This window comes from Pimephales promelas, chromosome 22, assembly GCF_988280905.1.
Source record: "Pimephales promelas chromosome 22, fPimPro1.hap1.1, whole genome shotgun sequence".
NCBI classification, from domain to species: domain Eukaryota; kingdom Metazoa; phylum Chordata; class Actinopteri; order Cypriniformes; family Leuciscidae; genus Pimephales; species Pimephales promelas.
Genome location: NC_142790.1, coordinates 365,588 through 389,387, shown reverse-complemented (window position 1 = coordinate 389,387; position 23,800 = coordinate 365,588). Strand labels below are relative to the sequence as shown.

The 23,800-nt window shown below is 39.8% G+C and overlaps 3 protein-coding genes across 7 annotated transcripts in view; all 3 read left to right on the top strand.

Moving 5' to 3' along the window:
• LOC120475735 (uncharacterized) lies at window positions 1–12,968 on the top strand. Its single transcript, XM_039666395.2, has 11 exons — window positions 1–88; window positions 3,199–3,307; window positions 3,953–4,252; window positions 7,486–7,807; window positions 8,139–8,242; window positions 11,002–11,060; window positions 11,211–11,282; window positions 11,373–11,444; window positions 11,532–11,606; window positions 11,684–11,752; window positions 11,886–12,968. Exons 2-11 carry the CDS (start codon window positions 3,259–3,261, stop codon window positions 11,940–11,942), a joined length of 1,179 nt encoding a protein of 392 aa, XP_039522329.2. The 5' UTR covers window positions 1–88; window positions 3,199–3,258; the 3' UTR covers window positions 11,943–12,968.
• A 169-nt stretch (window positions 12,969–13,137) lies between these two features.
• Window positions 13,138–18,536, top strand: LOC120475736 (uncharacterized). 5 transcript variants are annotated; one of them, XM_039666402.2, is made up of 8 exons: window positions 13,201–13,289; window positions 14,521–14,727; window positions 14,969–15,287; window positions 15,725–15,819; window positions 16,247–16,308; window positions 16,415–16,465; window positions 16,680–16,727; window positions 17,379–18,536. In XM_039666402.2, exons 1-7 carry the CDS (start codon window positions 13,241–13,243, stop codon window positions 16,719–16,721), a joined length of 825 nt encoding a protein of 274 aa, XP_039522336.2. In that variant the 5' UTR covers window positions 13,201–13,240; the 3' UTR covers window positions 16,722–16,727; window positions 17,379–18,536. The 5 variants fall into 5 exon arrangements, with proteins under 5 accessions (XP_088981937.1, XP_039522336.2, XP_039522335.2 ...); XM_039666401.2 differs by having other exon boundaries at window positions 16,680–16,733; XM_039666399.2 differs by having other exon boundaries at window positions 16,680–16,723; window positions 17,379–18,535.
• A 3,814-nt stretch (window positions 18,537–22,350) lies between these two features.
• Window positions 22,351–23,800, top strand: part of tgfbr1b (transforming growth factor, beta receptor 1 b) — a 36,908-nt gene continuing 35,458 nt past the window's right edge. Inside the window, exon 1 of the mRNA XM_039666394.2 lies at window positions 22,351–22,582. Coding sequence (XP_039522328.2) covers window positions 22,459–22,582 — 124 coding nt within the window. The 5' untranslated portion in view covers window positions 22,351–22,458. The remainder of the gene's footprint in view (window positions 22,583–23,800) is intronic.

Here is a 23,800-nt window from a genome sequence, read left to right as displayed (position 1 = left end):
GTCTTAGGCCATCAATGTGAACTTACATTTATGACTCATGACATTCTACAGCAGAAACAAAGACACCTACATCTTGGATGCGCTTGGGGTAAGCTGAACATATCAAAAATTCATTTCAAAGTGAACTATCGCTTTAAATCAAGAGCAGAATGTCTGCAAGTCACTCGAGTTTCAGGCTATATCAACACTAATCTGCATAACCTCCTCGATCATTATATATAGGTTTTATTCATATTTGGAATTATTGAAATTTTACAATTTTATTTGGTTGTTTTTGTCTATTTCTGTTTTAAAGTCTATTCAGTAAAACTAAAAATGTTAAACTGTAAAAAGTTTTGGTTCAGAAAAAGTTAAGTGGTTTTAAAGAGAATCCGAGAAATGTAAAATCTTACAATCTGCTGTTTAGTTATGCACAATACTAATGAAAATGTTGTAAGATAAAAGGTCTGATCATTATGAATGTCACTTGATTAACCAAAAGTAACAAATAAGAAACATGCATGAGTTTCCGATGCTCATTATTATGGCAGATCAGCATTCATATGTACTGTATATGCTAATTATTTAATACAACTAATGTGAAATGATCAACTTGTGTTTTTGTTCAACAGATCATAATTAAAAAATAAATATCATAAATATAAATAATACATAAATATGAGCTTACAGAAGCGTCGAGTAGATTAGTTTTACCGTGTCACCACAGCTCGTTATCTGAATGATGTATTTCCTTCCGTTATATATGTTGAAGAATGAAAGGTTGTGACCTGCTTGTGTCAGTTAGGGCTCAGAGGTGGTTATGCTCTTTAGATGTGTGTGTTATTCTTATCTAAACACTTTGTTCCATTCCCGAAGCCGTCAGACGCTGAGAGAACAGAGATGTGAAAGACACGGGTACTTCGAAAGTCTCACAGCTGCTTTTAAACAAAGAAAAACGTTTTATACACATAATAAATACAAAGTCCAGGAATCCTGCTTGTTTTTCCTGGCTCTCATATATTGCATCGATATTTTGACATTTTTTTTATTTATTTTTTTATTTTTTGGAAAGATGTTTGTCATCGGCATTTTGTTTAAGGGGTCATGAACTAAGAAATCAAATTTTCCTTGAAGGTTTGACATATAAGAGGTCGTCATACTAAAAGAATATGCCAGAGAACAACTGGTTGCAATCAAATGCTTTGCTCATTGTGAGTTAATGTTAGTTATCTTACGAAAGCCATAATAAATGATAAATAAACAAGACAATATTCTAATTAAATGGTGTCTGATAAATATTGCATATTGAAATCTTATTCAAACATTTCTGTGTAATACACACGTCTGCTCGGCTGTGTATGATGTGGATGTGCAGTTTAAAGTCAGTGTTTCCCCTGAGGTTGTGTGTTACACACTTACGTGTGTGTGTGTGTGTGTCATTTACAGCCCAGCGCACGAGTGCTTCACGGACACAGTGAGTGTGTTAAGTGTGTGTTAAGTGCATCGTGGCCAACACAGGAAGTCAGAGTTCGTTATCAAGAAACGCCACCAGAACGACCATAGAAAGCCAGATCTTTAGACTAAACAAGATAACACTGTCTAGAAAACACAACAAGGACCTTCTTGACATTTAGCTGGAAGAAAGTACTAACCTGAGGTTCATACACAACCCTGGATCGCAGTTACCGATCACGGCTAGCTAGAGTTAGTTATATAGATATATCGAGATTTATAATTATAGTTTAGATCACCTGTATTTAGACCAGTTCTTCTCATGTTCTGATGTATAAACCACAACTATCCAATCAGTTCCCACAGACACAATCAAGCCCCGCCCACATGTGTTCTTGTTCCAGGAGCGATTCGCTCGATATGCGACACCAGCGCTGCTTCCCTCTCACCACCAGTTTTAAAGAGATTATGTGTAGAATTGAGTAGCTCTTGTTATAGCGCCACCGGTGGCCGTTCAGTGAAACTGCAGGAGCTCGTAACACACACAGACTCAACAGGATTCGGACCTTGTATTCTCACGGAGATGGTCAGTTATAGTGATATACTGTTATTGAACACGTGACCCTGCTGACAGCGACGGTGAATATGTAAATATGTAAATATGTGCTGCACTTTCCTCTCAATATGAAACACAACATGAGAAAGCAGCAGTTCAGAAAGCATCAGATCGCAATGATGTGGATGATTGATCAGATCTTTGCATTGATCTTAACAGTACAGAATGGCTAATATTAGTGTCATTGAGCAGAAGAGGCTCGCAGGAGTCGTCACATGTGTGCAAAACTCAGTTTAGGCTTTCATAGGCAGTCCAGGAGTCGGAAGGTCTCGCTTTACTGTTCACTGGCAATAAAACTGCAGTTCCTGTCATACATTCATAAGAGCATCAGTAGGTCATTTTCCAGGCCTAATATTGTACTGAAAGTAGTTTGAGGAACTACTAATGTTCTCATTCTGGCTATCCTGTATCTGTCACGTTTGTGATGTTCAGTTCAGTTCTGTGATCTTGTTCAAGTTCATTTTATTTATATAGCACATTTTATAGCAGCCAATGACTGACCAAAGTGCTTTACAGAACTAAAAAAAAAAAATCTTGTTTCCCCGTCTTTGTGATTTTGGTTTAGTTTAATTAGTAATTGACATCACCTGTGTCCTGTTAATGATCCCGTTCCCCCAGTACATTTAGGCCCTGTGTTTTCCCTCAGTGTTTGTTGGTTGTTGTCCATGTACGGTTGTGTGCACTGAAGTCCTGGTTTTTTTTTCCCCCTTTGTACTGTAGTTTCTGGAAGCTTGGTTTGTAAATGAACTACAGTGAAGTTCCCGTGTCCTCGTCTTCAGCAACCTCACTGGAGAGTCATGCATTTAGTTTTGTTAAAATGATTAAAGTGTGCTAAATTTCAACATTGTAAGCTGTTGTCTGCAACAGATCTGATCATAAGGCGATATTATCTCATCTTTGATCTGATCTGCAAGTGTTAAACACTGAGTTTCTGAGACAGCAGGAAGGAACAACAGAAACGGCCGCGCTCATGCAAATCATGGCAAATATAACAAGAATCTGCTCTTGCATTACAGAGTTTTTCTCCACTTAGCATTGATTGTTAAAATATGAAGTATTATGATGTGCATTGTGAGGAGAGAGAAAGATGTGGAGTGTTTGCACACAGACTGCACGACGGCTCACACACGCTGTGAAAACTCTGTTCACAGATTCTCTAGAGTGAAATAAATATAGTCGTGCTGACATCGGCTCGCTCTCAGTCCGTCAGCATGATGAAGACGACTCTGCTCGTGGTGTTCCTCCTCACACACTCCTCAGGTACGACACAAGCTCAGTTTGTCGGGGAATGTGTGTTGAAGTCAGTGCTGATATTGTGTGTGGAATATCAAGCTTTTCAGCACAATTGATCTATATTTAGCTGGGTTTTTATATTCATCACCATCAACTTGACAAGAGCTAGCAGTGTGAATGTTTAATGTATTATCTACTGAATACATAATTGTGTTTTCAGCTGAAACCAAACAGAAAAGCATCTTAACATCTTAAGGAGAATTATGTTATCATAAGTTTAGCATAGGTTATTTCATAGATTCACCTCAGACATGAATATCTTTAGAAACATTTAAGCAGTTATGATGTGTCCTGTTTAATCAACACCTCTAATGTGGGTTCTTCGTTAATTTTGTGATTTGTTTGTTCTAGTTATTAAAGCAGCTTCAGCAAGTTTTTAAGAACAGTGAGAGCAAGCCCAGTGCAGGATAAAGATTTCCTTCAGTCGACCCAATGATCTTTAGCCATGCGCTGAAATATTAATATTGAGTAACATTATAATAACATGGATGGGAATATGCATATGCAGCATTCTGAAACAAGGCGTTGTAAGCCTGTCATTTTATGTTTCACTTCAGCTTAAATAAAATCTTTAGTGTAATAATAATAATATTATTTTTATTTCTTTCACAGAAACTCAAGATATTCTTACAGTCAGTAAAATATCAGTTCAAAAACACCAAACCATCATAATCCCTTGTTTATATGATGAGAGATATGTCAGTAACCGTAAATACGTTAGTTCTGGAGGTGTGTGGGTCTTCAGTAGAGAAGTGGTGCACAGCCGAGTGTGTGTGTCGGATGACCGAGAGGAGAAGGTGTTCACGGCCACGCTGAGCAGCGCCGAGAAGCGCGACTCCGGCCCGTACTGGTGTGCCGTCGAGAGTTCTGGGTCTGATCCGCACGCACGACTCGACCTGGAGGTTATCAAAGGTATTTTGTGTATGTAAATCAATCCAGGTGTTTAGCTTGTTTATCCCACAGAATAAAAATGGGGCAATTGTTTTTATCTCTTAATTCTTTTTTCTCATAATTGCGAGTTTACGTTTTACAATTCTGACTTTTTTCACAATTATGAAACGCTATCTCACGACCAATTCATACGAATTTGTACGAGTGATTAAAAAGTCGCTGTAGCCTACTAATTCATACGACCTCAAGCCCCGTTCACGATACCCTTCATTTTCAATGGTGAGCGGGCGACTTCCGGCGACTGGTGGGGTGGGGCGTGTCCAGCGACGCGACAAAGTTGAGAAATGTTTAACTTTATGCACATGAAGAGCGATTTTCGTGGGCGACAACCAATGGACTATGTGCACGTTAGCATATGCTAGTTCCGGCTGCGAAACCGATATGGGGTGTCTAGTTTCCGGTAGCCTGATGGACGACGTAGAGGATGTATGTTTCTCCAGATGTCTTGAACATTTGCCGAATATTACAGTCGATTATGTTCATCGACTGGCTAATGATTTTCCTCCAGCTCCCCAGAGCAAGAGAGAAGGGGTTTAAATATTACATTTCTCAGTATTTGCATCATTTTGAAGGGAACGTTAAGTCACAACAACATCCATGCTCAGACTGATCTCATGAAATTGCGTATTTTTGGCATGCTATCAACACGCATAATCTCTTTTCAGCGTGTTTATGAATACCGTTGACTTAACGTTATTATTGTATATATATATACACACAGTGTATATATAGCATATGACCTACCTCAACCCCAACCTACCCGTCACTCCTACCATCCTAGGAAAAAATAAATATCGCTCCCCAGATGTAGATCTACATTTTGTTTTGTTTCGCTCGGACATTTGACGGCGTGTACATACGCGGTACACGTGGAATCACTCGGACATTAATGTTGCCATGCTACGTGCTCAAGCTATGCGATTTGGTAACTGTTATATCTCTCTATACATTATAAAATGCGAAATCATGCGTTAGAAAGTGCATTTTCCAGAACAGTTTGTGTTGGCCATTGTTTTGTTTATGATGTTCAGAGGCTATGTTGTTGACAACCACTATCGTCGTCATATAGATCAGTGTTGACAACCACTAACGTTATACATGTCATACAGGGAGTAAAGGTATCCGACGTTGGTTCGTTCGTTATCAAGTTAGGCTGTTTAACACATATTAGGCTGTTCACACATATTTCTAAACAGGTCTCCCTTTCAAAATAGGTTCTAAACCCAGGGGCTTCTCCTGGTTAAAGGGTATAATATAATAAATAATTAGTAGCCTAAACTTCCTTCTAGTTGTCATGGATACGCAACGCTCCACTCTGTAAAGCGACTGCTTGGGTGCGGTGACAAAATGTGAAATATCGTTTACTTTTCACAATGCAGCAGCGCCTGGCTCCACCCAAATATGAGTGAAAACTGTGTTGGTTGACTTGACAATGAACAAACGAACATAGTTTTAGACAAATATATTTAGATCGCTAAGCTTTAGATAGCCGGTCCACTGATGTAGGATGTAAACAACGGCAACCGGAACCGAAGTACCCAACATCCGCCCTCAAGGCGGAAGTTAGCATTTTTTTCGTGCACATAGTCAATAGGAGTGAAGTCACTCTTCAGTGCTGAGTCTGACCGAGGCAAGTTGAACGAGAAACTAATTTTAGCAGTCAGAAACTGTCCTATATCCGTGTACATACAGTGGTGTTCACCAAACTGACTCTGTGACTGAAATGGTTTCGGGAACCCACCGGTATTTGCACGTTTACTGCAGTTAAATAGCCGCGATGGCAAAGAGAACTCACTGTTTCTCGTTCATCTTTAATATTATGCATTTTATGTACTGATTCCATTTAGACTTTTCCTTACAAAATATTTGTTTGTAGCATCAATAAAACGCATTTGTTGTCTAACATAGAGCAACATCTGTGAATGTCACTCACAAACATTACTAGGCAACCAGTAGTGGGGAACGCCCTCCAGCGCAGGCGACCTGCAGCGACAGTCGCGTGTAGTGTGAACGGGGCTTCACTCGCACAAATTCGTGCGATTTGTCTAAACCCACGTAATGGGTAGGTTTAGAGGCGGGGTCAGGAGTAGGTCATTCATACGAATTCATACTGATTGGCCAACTCATATAATATGTACGATTTAGCAAAAATCGTACTAATTCGTATGAGTGAGGTCGTACGAATTATTACGAATCAAGCCGCCTTTCCACTGCACACGACAAACGACCGCCGTCGGACCGGAAGTCATTCATTTCCAATGGAGAGTCGTACGGGAGCTGCGGGGAGTTCCGATCATCTGCGGATGTGGAAAATTCGGATCCGATTTGAGCTTTGGATCCGTTGAAATATCTGAACTTCTGCGGCTAGAACTTATGTGATGTATTCTTCTAATCAAAATTATGAACGCGAGGCTAGAATTACCAATATTTTAACTCTTATGTTTTTCTGTAAACGCTCTTTCTGTAAAATGTCGGTTATTAACTATGAAAATATTTTAAAATTATTAAATCAATATCCATATTGATTAGCTCTATAAAATCTACTATGTTTTTATTTCAGATGTATTGAGGGTCATTTGTTTTGTGTATATATATTAATGCATGCATTACATTAATTAAAATCATTAATTTTACCATTGTGAATATCCGAGGGTAACGGTTGCTTCACGACCACTTTCAAAGTTCCGTGCGACTGACACTAGGGGGCGAAATGCGTCAATCGTATGCGAATGTCGTGTGCAGTGGAAAGGCGGCTTCAGCCACCTCATAAAATTCGTACGAAAAATTACCATTCAAAATCTTGTAATAAATTTGTAATCTCGCAATTTTAAATTTCTTTCTTCCCATTCTAACTTTCTCACAATTACGACTTTATCTTCCAAATCTAACTATATCCTGAAATTCACACTTTCTTGCAATTGACTTTATATCTCAAAATTCGGACTTTCTCACAATTATAACTTTATCTTGAGTTTCTTGCAATTGTGACTTTATCTTGTAACTCTAAGCATTTCAGACATTATAAATTAGCATATAACAATAGCATATTTACAAGAATTGCAAGATGAAAAGTTGCAATTACCTTTTTTATTTTTTAGTCTGTGGCGCAAACAAGCTTCCATAGTTTCCTTCTTGTCATATTCCTGAATGTACACATTTAGACGTGCCTCTGACGTTCAGTGTGACCTGTCCAGGCAAGGCCCGGCTCCACGTGTCGAGTCAGAGCGTGTCCGGCTACGAGCGAGGGAGCGTCTCCGTCCTCTGTCACGGAGCGCACCTGTGGTGTCGGCTCGGAGGCTCGTGTGTTGGGAGAGGCGAGGAAAGCTCAGATAAAACTCATGTCGGTGGAGACGGCGAGGCTCTGAGCGTGAGCTTGAGCGAGCTGAAGATAGAGGACAGTGGATGGTACTTCTGCTCCGATGGGAAATACCAGATGCCAGTTCATATCAGTGTGGGGAAGGCCAGACCAGTTACTGTTCCCTACACAGGCCACAGCACAGCAGTCAGCCAAGACAAGTAAGATACACATTTCATTTCATATTCAATATTGTTGATCTCTTGCATTGACACCGTTATATGAGAACTGAGCTGGTTTTCTCCAGAGTATGATTTTCTCTCATTCTTTATTTAAATAAACTAAATCAATAACTTTTTTTACAGCAAAATTCAAACATCACCCAATTTACTTAAGCTGAACTGTGACACTATTTTCTTCTGGAAACAAACTTTGTAGTATTATATTCCTGTTATCTTTGTAAAGCTGCTTTAACACTGTGTTGTAAAAGCACTATATAAATAAAGGTGACTTCCTCCGGAGACATTACTCCTCCTCTACTCCTGATTTCAGCGTGGCGTGGGGTTCGAGTCTCCTGTGGCGGGCCGTTCTGGGAGCGATGCTGCCCGCGATCTTCTGTGTGGCTGTGGCTCTGATCGGACGAAACATCAGAAGAAGTGAGAGACTCGGATATTTACATTTACATTTCGCCATTTAGCAGACGCTTTTATCCAAAGTGACTTACAAATTAGGACTAAATTAAAGCTAGTCATCGTGAAGAGGCAAAAACAACGCAAGGCATTTCTCAGAGGAGCATAGGCCAGTCAAGGGAGGATTAAGGAGAAAGGAAAGAGTTTCATTTGTTCTGAGGTGACTCATGAGTTTGCGTCGTCTGAATGCTGTCAGGGATTCTCGGTTCCAGGTGAGGGTGGGGAGATCACTCCTCCATCATGGAGCCGTGAACGAGGATGTTCTGGAGAGTGATTTTGAGGCTCTCTGTGATGGTACCACGAGCCGTCGCTCATTGATCGATTGTAGTCTTCTGGTAGGGATGTAGACTCGTAGGAGCGAGTGAAAGTAAGAGCGAGCTGAGCCAGTGGTCGATCTGTAAGCAAGAGTCAACGCCTTGAACTGGATGCGAGCAGCGAGTGGCCGCCAGTGCAGAGAGATGAACAGAGGAGTCACGTTGGCCCTTTTGGGCTCATGGAAGACCAGACGAGCTGCAGCATTCTGGATCATTTGTAGAGGTTTAATAGAGCATGCCGGAAGTCCAGCCAGAAGAGCATTGCAGTAATAATAATAATAATTCGTTACATTTATATAGCGCTTTTCTGGACACTCAAAGCGCTTCACATAGAAGGGGGGGATCTCCTCAACCACCACCAGTGTGCAGCTCCACCTGGATGATGCGACGGCAGCCATATTGAGCCAGAACGCCCACCACACATCAGCTTACTGGTGGAGAGGAGACAGTGATGAAGCCAATTGGTGTATATGGGGATGATTAGGAGGCCATGATGGACAGAGGCCACTGGGCAAATTTGGCCAGGATGCCGGGGTTACACCCCTACTCTTACGAAAGACATCCTGGGATTTTTAATGACCACAGAGAGTCAGGACCTCGGTTTAACGTCTCATACGAAGGATGGTGCTCTTTTTGACAGCATAGTGTCCCCATCACTATACTGGGGCGTTAGGACCCACACAGACCACAGGGTGAGCACCCCCTGCTGGCCACACTAACACCTCTTCCAGCAGCAACCTGGCTTTCTCAGAAGGTCTCCCATCCAGGTACTAACCAGCCTCAGCCCTGCTTAGCTTTAATGGGCAACCAGTCTTGGGCTACAGGGTGATATGGCTGCTGGTAATCAAGCCTAGAAACAAGAAGTTTCTGCATGTTTAGTTAGGAAAGGCCTGATGTTGTTGTCTGATCTGCATGATGGAGCTGTCTTAGTAATGTGGTCTGTGAAGGTCAGCTGGTCATCAAATATTACTCCAAGATTTCTGACTGACCTTGAAGAATCTAGCTGGACAGTGAAGTCGTGCTGAGGTGACGGATTGTCAGGGAGGACGAGAAGCTCAGTCTTAGTCGGGTTGAGCTGCAGGTGATGTTCCTTCATCCATGCCGAGATGTCCGCCAGACAGTTTGAGATTCGTGCAGCTACTGTGGGATCATCTGGTTGAAATGAGAGGTAGATCTAGGTATCATCGGTGTAGTAATAGTAAGAGAAACCATGAGCCTGTATGATGGGTCCCAGTGATGTGGTGTAAATGGAGAAGAGGAGCGGTCCAAGCACTGAACCCTGGGGAACCCCTGTGGTCAGTTGATGTGCTTTGGACACCTCGCCTCTCCATGTGACCCTGATCTACCTGTGAGATAGGACTCAAACCAGTGGAGAGGAGTACCTGTGATGCCCAGAGATGAGAGGGTGGACAGGAGGATCTGATGGGTCACAGTGTTGAAGGCAGCAGACCGGTCCAGGAGGATGAGGACGGATGATTTGGAAGCAGCTTTTGCGATCCGAAGGGCTTCTACAAGTGATGTGTTTAATGTTGTTTGCCAGTGTAGAGGGATGAGTTGGTGGCAGGAGGAGAGAAGGTTACTGGCTGTGGCAGAGGGTAGTCTGGGTTCCTGTGTGTGTGGATTAGAGAACTGACTCCGTATAGTTGTTGTTTTGTTAGTGAAGAAGTTGGCAAAATCATCAGCAGTTAGCGAGGAGGTGGTGGAGGTGGACAGAGGTTTGTAAAGTGAACATGTATTGGAGGTGCTGTTGATCGTGTTGTGGGAATATGAAGATTTTGCAGCATTAGCATCCACAGAAAAGGCAGGGAGCATTGATCGATACCTACTCAGGTCAGATGTGTCTTGATTTCCTCTCCATCACCCTGAGTTCGGTCCGGTGTTCACGAAGAGCCTCAGATATCCGGGGGTTAAAGGAGTAGTGTGTGCTGAACCGGAGGACAGATGGGACGGAGAAAGTGCGCGCGGGTTTCGTCTGAAAGTAACTGGTAGGGGAGTTGGTGGAGCATGGGTAGCGAGTTGTAGATTGAAAGTAATGAAGAAGATCTCAATGGGAGTTGTAAGTGTAATGGCATGATATTCAAACAAGATATTATTACATCGAGAAGAGAGAGTTGAGTGTTTCTAATTGTTAGAAATGAGAAGACCGACTGGCGAGGGGTGTGAGCGAAAGAGAAGTTGTTGGAGAGAATGTATTGAAAGCACATGCTGAGTACGGGTAAATGAGATAAAAGTGTGAAAGGAAAGGGAGAAGAAGATACTGAAGTGCTGAATACAAAACTGAGTAACAGGACAACTGGATATTAAGAGAAAAACCACTGACCGCTTCTCTGTGGACGACAACGATGTTTGATCAGAGAGCAGAATATGTGCGTTATTACGTGTGTGTGTGTGTGTGTGTGTGTGTGTGTGCAGAGCGGAGAGCTGATCCTCCGGGTCCGTCTGAAGGCATGAGCGATCAACATTGGCCCAGCGTAAGCGACCGTCCATCGACACACGTTCACTCTTACTGTCATGTGTGTGATGCATGGCTGTTGGAAAAATAACAGATTCTGATCACTCTTATTAATATTGTTATTTATGATGATAATAATGTATTTTTTATTTTATTTATTTCTTTACAGAGAAGTGGGAGAAACGAGGAGGTTACATGTGAAAATCTCTATAAAAATACTGGAATTAAACAAAACATTCAGGTAATTTTTTATAAAATTTCTAGCATACCTACTTGCACTTTTAAATATACTTGTTGTTATTAATTTACTTATTAATTTTGTTTTAAATAGGGACATGAGAAAAATGAGGAGGTTAAATGTGAAAATCTCTATGAAATGACTGAAATCAAGCAAAACATGCAGGTCATTTTTTCTATCATTCGTCTGCTTGCTCTATACGCCGCTGCTGCTATTGTTGTAAAATGTATTTATATATTTTATTTTGAATAGGGAAATGAGAAATGCGAGCAGGTTACATGTGACGATGTCTATGAAACCATGACTGGAAATACACAAAACATTCAGGTATTTTTGTATCTGCTTGAACTATAAACTGCTGTTGTTGTTATTATTAATGTATTCATACATTTAATTCTAAACAGGGGAATGAGAAACACAGCAAGGTTGAAGATCTTTATGAAACCATGACTGGAAATAAACAAATCATTCAGGTACTTTTTTATATAATATTTGTTAATACAGTAATATATATACATTATTTTACAGTGTATTAATGTGGGTTCTTGGAAACCTAACTTTGTTGTTCTTGTGTGTGTTTTCGTGTGTGTTTTTGTGTGCTGTTAGCTGCCTGAAATGGACAATAAAAACATATATGAATGTATGGTCCGAATAGTGCAATAGTTATATAAGCAGACACATGTCCTCCGTGTGATCAGTCTTTATGGGTGAAGAACAGCAGTGTGTTTAGTTTCCTTCAGCCCTTGGTTTCTGTGATGTGAAAAATACACCATGTGAGGATTGTTTTTTCTTTAACCTTTATATGACGTTCCAGATGACTGTCATACTAAGATGTTTTTCTTGAAGTTGTCTCGCTGTTTCTCATTTTGGCTAAAGTTTCGACACGTTGAGCTGTTGATGAAAATGTGAACGAAATTTCTATTTTATGATATTTTTATTCATGTGAATTTTGCTGGGAATTGAACCCTTGATCGTAGCGTTGCGAGAGCCTGCTCCACTGTTAGAGCACATAAAATATATAAATGTTTAATTTATTTAAATGACATAAAAAAATATCATATTCACATTTTGTCAAATTCAATGCTGTTTTATAAACCATATTTTCTCATGTTTACTTTTTTTGTAATGTTTAAGAAGTATTAATGTTACAGGTTTACTATTTTTATATTATATTACTTTTCTTTTTTATTTTGCGATTGTATTGTATTGAATCCACATTCAATTTAGAGACTTGGGAAAATCTCAGAGTAAATCTGGGAGTTGTGCTAAATTATACAAAAGTGCCTTTGACAAATGAGAAGTTTATCTATGCATCATCTTTTTACTCTTTTCATTCGTTTTATAACTGTATCATATATCTCTTTTAATTTCTTTTATATCTGTTTTGAATTTCTTTGCTTATTTTAATTCCTTTGTGTAACACACTTTGAATTGCCATAGTGTATGAGATGTGCTGTATAAATAAACTTGCCTACAGTCAATTTCACCTGTAACATGACAATCAAACAGAATTTTAGCATACTTGTAATGAGTGAAAGCATGCATGCAGAGTTGAGTAAATGTCAGACGGTTAGTTTTCCAGTGAGTTATAGTTCATTGAGTGTCGTCGACTGTGTTCAAAAGCTTCATTTCCTCAGCGTTTCAGAGTCCGAGGCTTCGTTTTCATGAAGCGGAAAAACTGTGGGTGTAAATCGTGCTTCTTTCTTTTTTAGTTAAGTTTAAGAAATACTTTGTAGAGTAAAAGTCATTGGTCAAACAGATCTGTCAATTAATGCTGTTTCTCTTCGGAGGAAATGCATCACACTGGTTTCCAATGACTTAAAAACTTATAAATAATTAGTTGTGTCACACTGCCCACAAATATACTCTTGCAACATATTGAAGAGTGTTGCAGAAAAAGAGGAACAAGAGATGAAAGATTTCACACACATTACCAACAACATCTTCACAATGAGCCAGCGATGGATCGAGACGGTCTTCTGTTCGTCTTCATCTTGATCAAACTCTCTGGTGAGAACAATAACACACACATAATCAATACGCTTCACTGCTTTCATTTCATTCACTATGGTAAATCAAAGCGATTAACATAGTTTTAATTATTCTGATTTATTGATTATTTTAATTTCTTCCATGTAAAGCACTTTGAATTACCATTGTGTTTGAAATGTGCCATTTAAATAAGTTTGCCTTGCCTGAATTTATAAATAAATAAAAATGAATCACAAAATAAAAGCAAGGACAATTAAAGTTATAAATACAATTTATAATAGTTATACAAATAGTTTAAAAGCTGTGCTGGCTGGGTAAGGGTGAGGGCGAGGGTCAGCTGAGCTGGGCCGGCTGGAGGAGTGTGAGGGTGAGATGAGGTGAGCTGGCTGGGCGAGGGTGAGCTGAGGGTAAGGGTGAGCTGAGATGAGCTGGCTGGGCGAGGCGGGTGAGCTGAGGGTGAGCTGGGCTGGGCCGGCTGGAGGGCAGGCCGGAGAGCTCTCATAGGAGCACAGAAGTGGAGATGCCAATTCTCTTTGACAATTCTCTGAAGTTTAATAAGCATGTTATCTCTGATTGGTTCTAGTTTGTTTGTTTATTGCAGTTCCATCTAGTGGTAAATCTAATCTCAGATTTCTTGTTTACCATGCAGTGGTTCAACATGCAGCTGCACAATTTCTGAAAAGTATTTCTGTAAAAATGTCACTCCCTGTCTGAAAGATCTATGCATCTTTACATAATTAAATGCTGAACTATCTGTCAAATTTACTCCACCACTGTAATCCCTCACTAACGTCTGAAGATCAAAACGGCAAATTCCAAGAACTCACTCAATAATGTGTCCACACTTTAATAGAGCTTTTCTGTGATTTGCCTCCAAACCGCATTCATTTCGGTCTGCTTCTACTTTATCTGCGCTCAAATCTAGTCTCTCATTGGCTTTTAACACTTTGTTTTGTTCTTCTATGTTTCTTTTTATCTCTTATCTTATAATCTTTTCATTTTATATTGTACAGCACTTTGGTCAGGCTTGTTGATGTTATAAACGTGCTGAAGAAATAAACTGAACGGACTCATTATTTTTAAATTTAAAAATTAAATCTTAAATGAGAAATATTTTTTAAGTGTTATTTTAATGTATGTATTTATTTGAATATATGAAAATATGTTGAAATAAATCAAAATAGCATAAAAAGCCACAGACTTTTGGATTAATTCAATATTTTAATTTGTAATTTTTCTTTTTTGTCAGGTTCTCAAGATGTCAATACGGTCAGGACAGTGTCTGTTCAGAGCGGACAGTCTATCATAATTCCATGTTCATATAAACAGACATATGCTTTTAAGGTCCTGACGGTCCACATGGAGGATGTCCGGGAGTCGGCTCAGTTCTCCTGTCCTGCTGTCGTTCCTTCTGGACCTGGTCAACCGGACAACTTCTCCCTGGAGGTCACGGCAGGTCAGACTCACACACAAACACACACATCACGACATGAGAGCTGTCAGTCCATACATATGACACAATAACTGTATTTGAAAACTAACTTCGATATTTTGCTTTAAATTGAAAAAGTAATGCCTTACTTTACTAATTACTTTTAATGACTAAAGAAGGTAATCTGATTACGTCCCTAATGAGTTGCACACAACATGAGTGTGAATGACAGTATTGTGATTGTGACACACTGATGTTTCTGCAGGCCGGCCGAGGCTGTCTGCGCAGCGCCAGATCGAGAACGTGTCCGAGGGCAAAAGCGTCAGCGTGTCCTGCATTCATCAGGGGGAAGCGCCGGTGCAGTGGTGTCAGCTCCACGGGCTCTGCGTGACGGACCGAGGGACTATAGACGGGGCCGAGGTCGAGATCAGACACCATCAGGAACACGTGACGACGGTGATACTGAGCAAACTGAAGAGGAAGAACACGGGCTGGTACCTGTGCTCAACACGCCAGCTGCAGATGCCTGTGCATATTACAGTACACAACCGTACAGACGAGATCACACCCAGCGCTCGCAACAGGTGAAGCACAGATCTCAGACCAGCCTTTACTCTCTCCATCCTTTCTGAACTACTACTAGCCCCAGTTTATGAAAGCATGCTTTAGTGCAACATAAAAGCAGATAATGTCCAAGCTGCTCTTTTGTCATATAATCATTGCAGGCAGTTTCAAAATATAAAAGTAAAATAAACCATATAATAGCTTGTTGCTTATGGTTACTTTTTGGATACATGATATTCTCTTCATTTTTGTCAATATTTGTGAAAATATGTAGAAAAAACAGATAAACATAGAGTATTCAACTATTCATAATAACCATTATGTCTTTTTGAATTTCACAACTTCCAATGGTACATTGTGGCTTTTGTTTTACGTTTTTGCCAAAATACCAGCATTGACATTTTCATGCATGCAGTTATTCAAAAGCTCAAATATTGTCCGTCTTCTGTTATTGTAGGACGGCTGTTTTCTTTCTGTTGCCTGTGATTTTGGAAATTCTCCTGATCATTAGCATTTACTCAGCACTGAAACTGCTCACGTTTATCAAAGAAAGTAAGTGTTTCTGAGGGGAAGTTCTGCAGTTGCTCTCCTAACGTTAACCAAACATGATTAGGACTTTAATCATGTTCTAAAATGTTAGCACAAAAACATTATTTACATATTGTTTATAAAACGCTTTTTTTTCCCTGAAACATATTTAGTCGGACGTTAATTTCATGTTTTTTTAAATGTTTCTACTTGTTTCAGGAACATTCAAAAGTAATATTCCGTAATCTTTGAAGAATGAAACAATGTAATGTTCACATAACCAATCATTTCTTTTTTAAACCACTTTTTTAAAACGCTGGGCGCTTTAAATGTTCAGAGAAATAATGTTTTCATAACTTAAACTTTAAATGTTTTTGTTGTCTGGCGAACTATAATGGGCAGGTTTATAGGTTTATAGCGAACTGTTTTTAAACTGCACCTATTCTTTCAGGATTCCTGAGTCCAGCAGAGGAGGGCCAGTACGTGATGATGCACGGGGAACAGTCCCCACACGTGAGTTCAGAAGCAGTGCTTCATCATCATCATCATCATCATCATCATCATCCTCAATATCATCATCACTAGTCTTGAATGTGTGTTGCTGTTTCTGTTGTTCCAGGCCTGTGAAGAAGCTTATGAGATCATGGCTGAACTAACAACAAACACTGAGGTACATCTACCTGTGTGTGTGTGTGTGTGTGTGTGTGTGTGTGTGTGTGTGTGTGTGTGTGTGTGTGTATTACAATGAACTGATTCTGGCCATAAATCTTTCCCCATTTGGGTTAAAAAAAGGGATTTATCAAATTTGGTAAATAATTATATTGTAATATAATAATATATTTTAATATTAATATTAATAACTGATTCTTGTTTTTGTCTTCCAGCCCCACAGCGAGTCAGATTATGTAAACTTCAGGGAGACGTGACTGTCAGTCTGTGTCTGTTCATTAATATCTTCTATTGGTCAATAATTTCAGCATGAAATGTTTTCCATTTATTTAAAGTTTAATTTATTTAAGAAAATCCCCTGATCTTGTGAATTATTACTATTAAGGAACTGATGAAACTTCCATCATTAATACTCTAGTGTTCAAACGTTTGGGTTCAGTAAGATTATTTTAATGCGTCTCTTCTGCTCATTAAAGCTGCACATATTTGATAAAAATACAGTAAAACAGTGAAATGTTATTATAATGTAAATCATCTGTTTTCTATGTGAATATACAGTAAAGTGTAATTTATTCCTGTGATCAAAGCTGAATTTATCATCATTACTCCAGTCTTCAGTGTCACATGATCCTTCACAAATCACTCTAATATTTGATGATCAACAAACATTTATGATTATATTCAGTGTTAAACAGTTGTTTACATTTTTATTCTTTGATGAATAGAAAGTTCAAAAGAACAGACTTTATGTGAAATAGAATGTTTTGTAACTTGATCAATCTAGTTTGTACTTGGAAAAGTAGTGCACACAGAATGAAAAGTATATAAATAAACAGCAATAATCTGGTCTGATATATTGTTTGCTGTAGTTCGGATCAGAGTGACTTTTCTTGATTTGTGTTTGATCTCATTAGGCAACACCAGGAGTGGAGGGACACACTGATTCTTCCCAGAAGCCTCAGCAAGCCTGAGCACTGCACAACAGTCCTGTAATGACAGGCTCCGTCCTCCAGGGGGCCTCAGGGACATTCATCACCATTCAACATCATGCTGTTGGTGTGTGTGTGTGTGTGTGTGTGTGTGTGTGTGTCCTTTAATAGGTGCTTCAACATGACCAATGATGACTTTGTTTCTAGATAAAAGTTTTATAAATAGTGCACTTTTATGTAAGCCCATTTCTGCCACATAAGAAAAAAAAAAACAGCTTTTCTAAATCATAGCTTTAAGATAAATAATAAAATAAAGCTCAAAGACATAAAAGCCATAATTATCACATAAAAAGTCATAGATTTTAAAGTGGGGGTTCAATCTTCAGCATGTCACGTGACCTGTCAGCAGTTTGTGTTCCTCCCTGTCTAGCTTATTCATAATGAAACTGTTGATATGATTATGTTCTTCGTTATGATTGATGTTCTGGGGACGGTTACTGTTATGTTTATTCCCTCAACATAACTCTAAATGCGGCACAGACTTGCAGTAGCGTTTAACATACTTGGTTTACTGAACAAGTGTGGCACACGAGAGTTCACATATCCATCCGCTGACTCAGCACACATTCCTATTGGAGCGCAATGTTCCAACACGAGTACTTATATGCACTGAAATCAGAGTAAATACATAACAGTTCCTCCCTTCCAGCATTGATGCACTTATAAATCATCAAACAAAAATTACATTGGCTGAACTCGACTCAACGCCAATTTCAAATTTAGAAACAATTCAAATTTCACAACATTTCACCTTTGACCCCGTCACCTTTGACCCAGGGACATTCTCTGGGAGTGATGGATGATTAATGATTAATGCTGATAAACTATGTTTGACATTTTATGAAGAAAATGTGAGCGACAATAATTTCCCCATTACTGTAAATGTCAGAAACCTTCTTTCCTACGTTTGTAAAAAACAAATAGTTTGAAATGTAAAGTTTAGTGTGAATTTTAAATCTTAAAAGTCTATTATTTAAAAACATGTACTTGCTGAAAATATGTTAATAAAATAAAAGGCAACTTTTTACACTTTCATGACTATGATCTTTAAAGTCCCCCTGTGGTGTGAATCCAGCGTTTATTGTTGTTGATGTTTGTATGTGGTGTGTTTAATCCGCTGTAACACACACCGTGTGTGTGTTGATAAGTGGACAGCATTGCTGAGTATTTCCTCCTTAAAACTGCAGTAAACCAAAGACAGTCTCAAAAACACGCTTTGGTGTTTCTGACGTCACAAACCACCTTGTAACCAATCAGATCAACGTGTGATCGTCAACCAGTGGTGAGCCGAGTGAGTGAGTGGAGGCGGGCTCATTTGCATATTCATAGACCTGCGCATACTAAATGACGCGAGGGTGTCGAGTTACATTCAAGATATTTTAAGGCATGAAGAATTTTTTTCAAGGAAAAAATGTTTAAATATGTAATTTTGGTGACTAAAGAAGAGTTTAAAGGGATACACTCATTGACTGCAGGGGACTTTAACACTTTTAAAAAGTACACTTTGTCATAAATACAAAGTCTATTTTGAAGTACATTTTAAAATTGTTACGTTTTTGTCATGCATTACAGAAGTACACCTATTTTGATCATGCACTTGATTTTAAATTAATAAAACTGCATTTGGCATTTACATTTTAAAAATTGATAACTGGTTTAAATGCTCCATAGTCATCATGTCAAAAGCAAACCAGTTCAGCACAACCCATCACGGAGAGCTGATCCTAGATCAGCTGTGATTTGCATTGGGTGACATGATTAAGCTCTTGACACCAGCGAGTGTGGGAAAGAAGTGCAGGTGTCCGACAGCGCTGTGAGTGACAGCTGGCTCTATTCCAGCGGGAGCACACCACTCTCTCTCTCTCATTATGCCTTCTCCATTAATCCCTCTTTCCGTTTCTTTATTCCCAGCTCCGGCCACAGACTCCTCTCTCTCTCTCTCTCTCTCTCTCTCCATCTCAGTGATGATGCACAGATGGCTCAGGGCAGGGATCAGGATCTACCTGTGTGGACAGCTGGTGATGTCCATTAGCAGTTAAAGAGAGCCTCCTCTGTCACCTGAGCGGCGGGACGCTGGCAGCCGTCAGGAGTGTGTTCAGATCATCCACACACACTCTGCGGGATCACAGCCATGCAGCATCCAAGTGGAACGGGGTATCGAAAACAAAAGAACGTAGGGCGGGGCTTGGTTCTGTGTGTCAGTTGTTGATTGGATTTTTGAGATGTGGGTGTGGCGTGTATGCAGATGAGCTTGAAGAGGCGGGGCTTAAGCACACTAAATGATTGGAGGAATCCTACATACATCACCAGAGAGAAGACTGACCAGTGATTCAAAATGATCATTCACAAAACACTCTAAAAACACCCCAACCCAATTTGGGTCGCATATTGCATACATTTAAGCTCATTTAACAAATATTAGAAGTAAAAAATAAACATTTATAAGTAATTGAAGTGTAATCGGCCTGTCTCTATTGTCCCGTTTCCACAGTAACAACACTGGGTTGTGTCTAACCTAGGAGCCGGGTAACACAAACACTACTCAAACACTGGGTTGTTACGTCTGACCCAGGATCTGGGTTACACAAACACTACTCAAACATTGAAAAAATAACCCCAAAAAATTTACCCCAAAGGTTTAACCCATGATTAGGTTAAAAAAATTAGAGTGTAATAATTTGAATTTCGAAAGCAGGGTATTTTAATACTTTAATACTGATTTGAAAGAACCTTCACACTGTTTCCTCAACAACTCACACAGTTTGAGGTTTGATTCACATCGCCGGCCCGAACACTGCTGGACGACGCGCAACAGTTTAATCGCTGCAGCCTTAAAATAAATAAATCTCTAAGACTGTAAACGGCCTGAAATGAATTTATCTCTCCTCCCTTAAAAACATCATCCCCCGATGAGAGCGTGCTCCAGACAGACTGAAATAACAGTAATTAAGGATGAATGGTGTGTGACCCTGAGCAGCGGGTGAGACGCGAGGGAGCCGTGTGTGTGTGTGTGTGTGTCCAGGCCTGATTCGTCTGCTCGTCTCGTCTTGTTCCTCCTTCACGTGTCTGGATGCTCCAGAATAGAGAAGTTCCTCCGCTGGGAGAGACACTTGAAGACACTGTTCTCCGGATTTCAGCACACACACACACACACACACACACACAGCTGAAGGACACACGTCTGGAGCAGGAGCAGAGCTTCAGCATCTGTAAGGGTTCACTCCGATGGAACAACAAGCATCTCTCATTAGGAAAATACGCGAATACTTTTTGTGCGAAAAAACAAACAAAAATAACGAGTTTATTCGACTATTTCTTTTCTTCCTTGTAGGCCAGAACGAGACTTCCTTAGATTTCCACGACGCATGCGCGAGAATTGCGATCTCCTTACACACTACTTCAGATCGCAATTCTCGCGCATGCGTCGTGGAAATCTAAGGAAGTCTCGTTCTGGCCTATAAGGAAGAAAAGAAATAGTCGAATAAACTCTATTTTTGTTTGTTTTTTCGCACAAAAAGTATTCGCGTCGCTTGATAAACATATAGTTGAGCCACGGTAGTCACTTGGGAGATTTAAACATTTTCTTCATTGACTTTCTGGGCCGTCAAGAGGCAGTCCCTTAGGAGCCAATGTGGTAGTTATACAGCTCTCAAATTTAATCAAAAATATCTTCATTTGTGTCCCGAAGACGAACGAAGGTCTTACGGGGTTGGTACAGCATGGGGGTGAGTAATTAATGACTTAATTTTCATTTTTGGGTGAACTAACCCTTTAACCAGACATGTTTAATGCTGAATAGTTCATCAACAAATGACCTGTAAATGAGCATCACGAGTGAATAAACGAGACTTTAATATCAGAATTAAGACGTTTTTACTTTTCTAAGAGTTTAGAATGTTTAATGGCAGATGCTGAGTCCCGATCCAGCTCATATCAGAACCCTATTAGAGAGATTTGAGGATGCAACCACAGAACTCAAGCGTACTCTATAACGCTGTTCATTCAGCGCTGCTGTTCTGTAACACATTGTACCTCTTTTATTTGCTCAATTAGCACAAAAATATCATTATCTTCTTTTGAACACGTATTATATTGAAGAATTACTCTGCGGACTGAAATATTCCCTTAAGTGAACACACTTTTTGTTTGCCCTAGTTCTGCTTAACACCATGGCTTAATAACCAGAGAAAGTTATTTTTAGAGTAATAACACTGTTGCCGTGTAAATTAATGAGTGTTTCTGAGGCGGGCGCCGCCAGACGGAGCATTTCTAATGTGTCTCAAGGTTAAAGGAATCCATCCTCTGCCAAAACCAGGTCAGGACAACACACACTTGTGGAGCTGAAGACGGGAGATCATCATCAGCGTTTGGAACTAATGAACTGAATGCATATTATGCACATCGATCACTAGTGATGTTGGTTTAATGCAGCTTACTGTAAGAGAAAAGGTTTGTTTGTTTTCTTATATGTTTGTATTATGTGGCTCTTTACTGTAAATTGAACTTAATCTTTTGCAGATGTAAAATACAGGTAAAATATCTATACAGTAACTACAGCAACATTTTATAGTGATCACTGTAAAAAATAATAATGCTGTAAAAAATGGTGAACTACTGGCTGTGGTGTCCAGGATCGTACCGTAACAATATGGTGTGTTACTGTTTTTGTGTAACAGCTGTTACGTAAATCACAGTTTTATACTGTAGCTGCATGCAGAAGAGCATCGCCATAACAGATCCGACAGAGAGAGCCGTGGAATGTGTTCTTATGCAACCAGACCAGACAGACAGAGAGAGAGAGAGAGAGAGAGAGAGAGAGAGAGAGAGAGAGAGAGAGAGAGAGAGAGAGAGACACACACACACACACTTCGGGGCGGGATCGGTGTCGGTTCGTCCCAGCCAATGATCAGACGTGTTTCTCTTCCTTTTTTCCCCCCTGTTTCTTCCACTCCTCCGGCAGCTCAGTCTGCCTGAACGCCTCGAGTCGCGCAGAAGAAGAGTGAGGATGAGGAGGATGATGATGATGATGATGAGGATGAGGAGGAGGATGAGGATGATGATGGATGCATTGCCGTGTCGGCTGGTGTTTTTCGCCCTGTTCTTCGGAGCCCGGCTCCCGCACACAGAAGGTAGGATCTCGGGGAACGAGGGCTCTGGTTCTGGGCATCGGAGGGTCGCTCTTTGTTTGCAAGCAACTGCAGCTCTAAAGAGAGAGAGAATGTGTGTGTGTGTGTGTGTGTGTGTGTTTCTGCAAAGATGGCGCAGGTCAGAGAGAGAAAGAAAGAGATGCTGACTGTCAGAAGAAGCTCTTTTATTCCTTCGCGACTGAAGAGAAGGAGAGAAAGCGCAGACAAGTCCGTAATATCACACACACACACCCGATCGCGTTATAAACTCAATTCATTCACAGCGCGTGTGTTCAGATGAGTGTGTGTGATCAATGCGAGAGATGTTTTCGTTCCAGTCAGATTACAGGCTGATTGTGTTATAGTTATCACTCTTTAAGATCATAGACCTTGACAAACAGACACACAAACACACACGTCTCGTCTGCCTCAAGGCGTTGTATTTTCATTCGAAACATTCTTACCTATCGATTAAACACATTTTATACATTGTGTAGTTGAAGTGTGACGTAGAATATCATATTATCAGTTTGTTGTTTACGTTAGTCTAAACTTATTTTGGTAACTTAATTGGTTATTTTTGCCCGTAGTTACTCGATTTAAATTCATAGATAAAACCTAAAACACGCCATATTTACGGATTTCGCTAGCGGGACTGGGCGAAGTAGGCAGATAACAGATATAGCTTTAAATACTGCTAGCGCTTTTAAAGTAAAAAAAATAGTTATGTTTTGTCTCAGAATGTAACTTTAATGGATTCTGTAACACGTTTGGTATATTTAAAATGTTTAAATGTGTTCCGTCACCTCGTTTGACTTTATATTAGCCGTTAGCTGTTTGGCTAACTTGTTTCCATTAGTTCAGAGTTAGAAAACCGAAACAATTTACAAATGCCAAAACAATTCTAGTGAACTTGTCAGTCATTGGTAATGACTATCCGATGTCTCCATTTGTATTTATAATTTAACGTTTAAAAATACTTTTGAGCAGTTTTATACGCTGCTGTTTGAACTGGCTGTTTAAACACGTAAAGTGAGGAAATACTCGATCAATCATAGTATAATATTAAGGTAAACATTGAGGATGATGTCAGATGTTTGTGTAGACTGAAGATTGTTGGTTGTGTGTCTCATTTCTGTACTGTCTAACTATACAGTTTTAATGGGTGTTACACAAAGAAAACAACATAGTTTTTCTATTTGTCATGGTATTTTTTAGTGT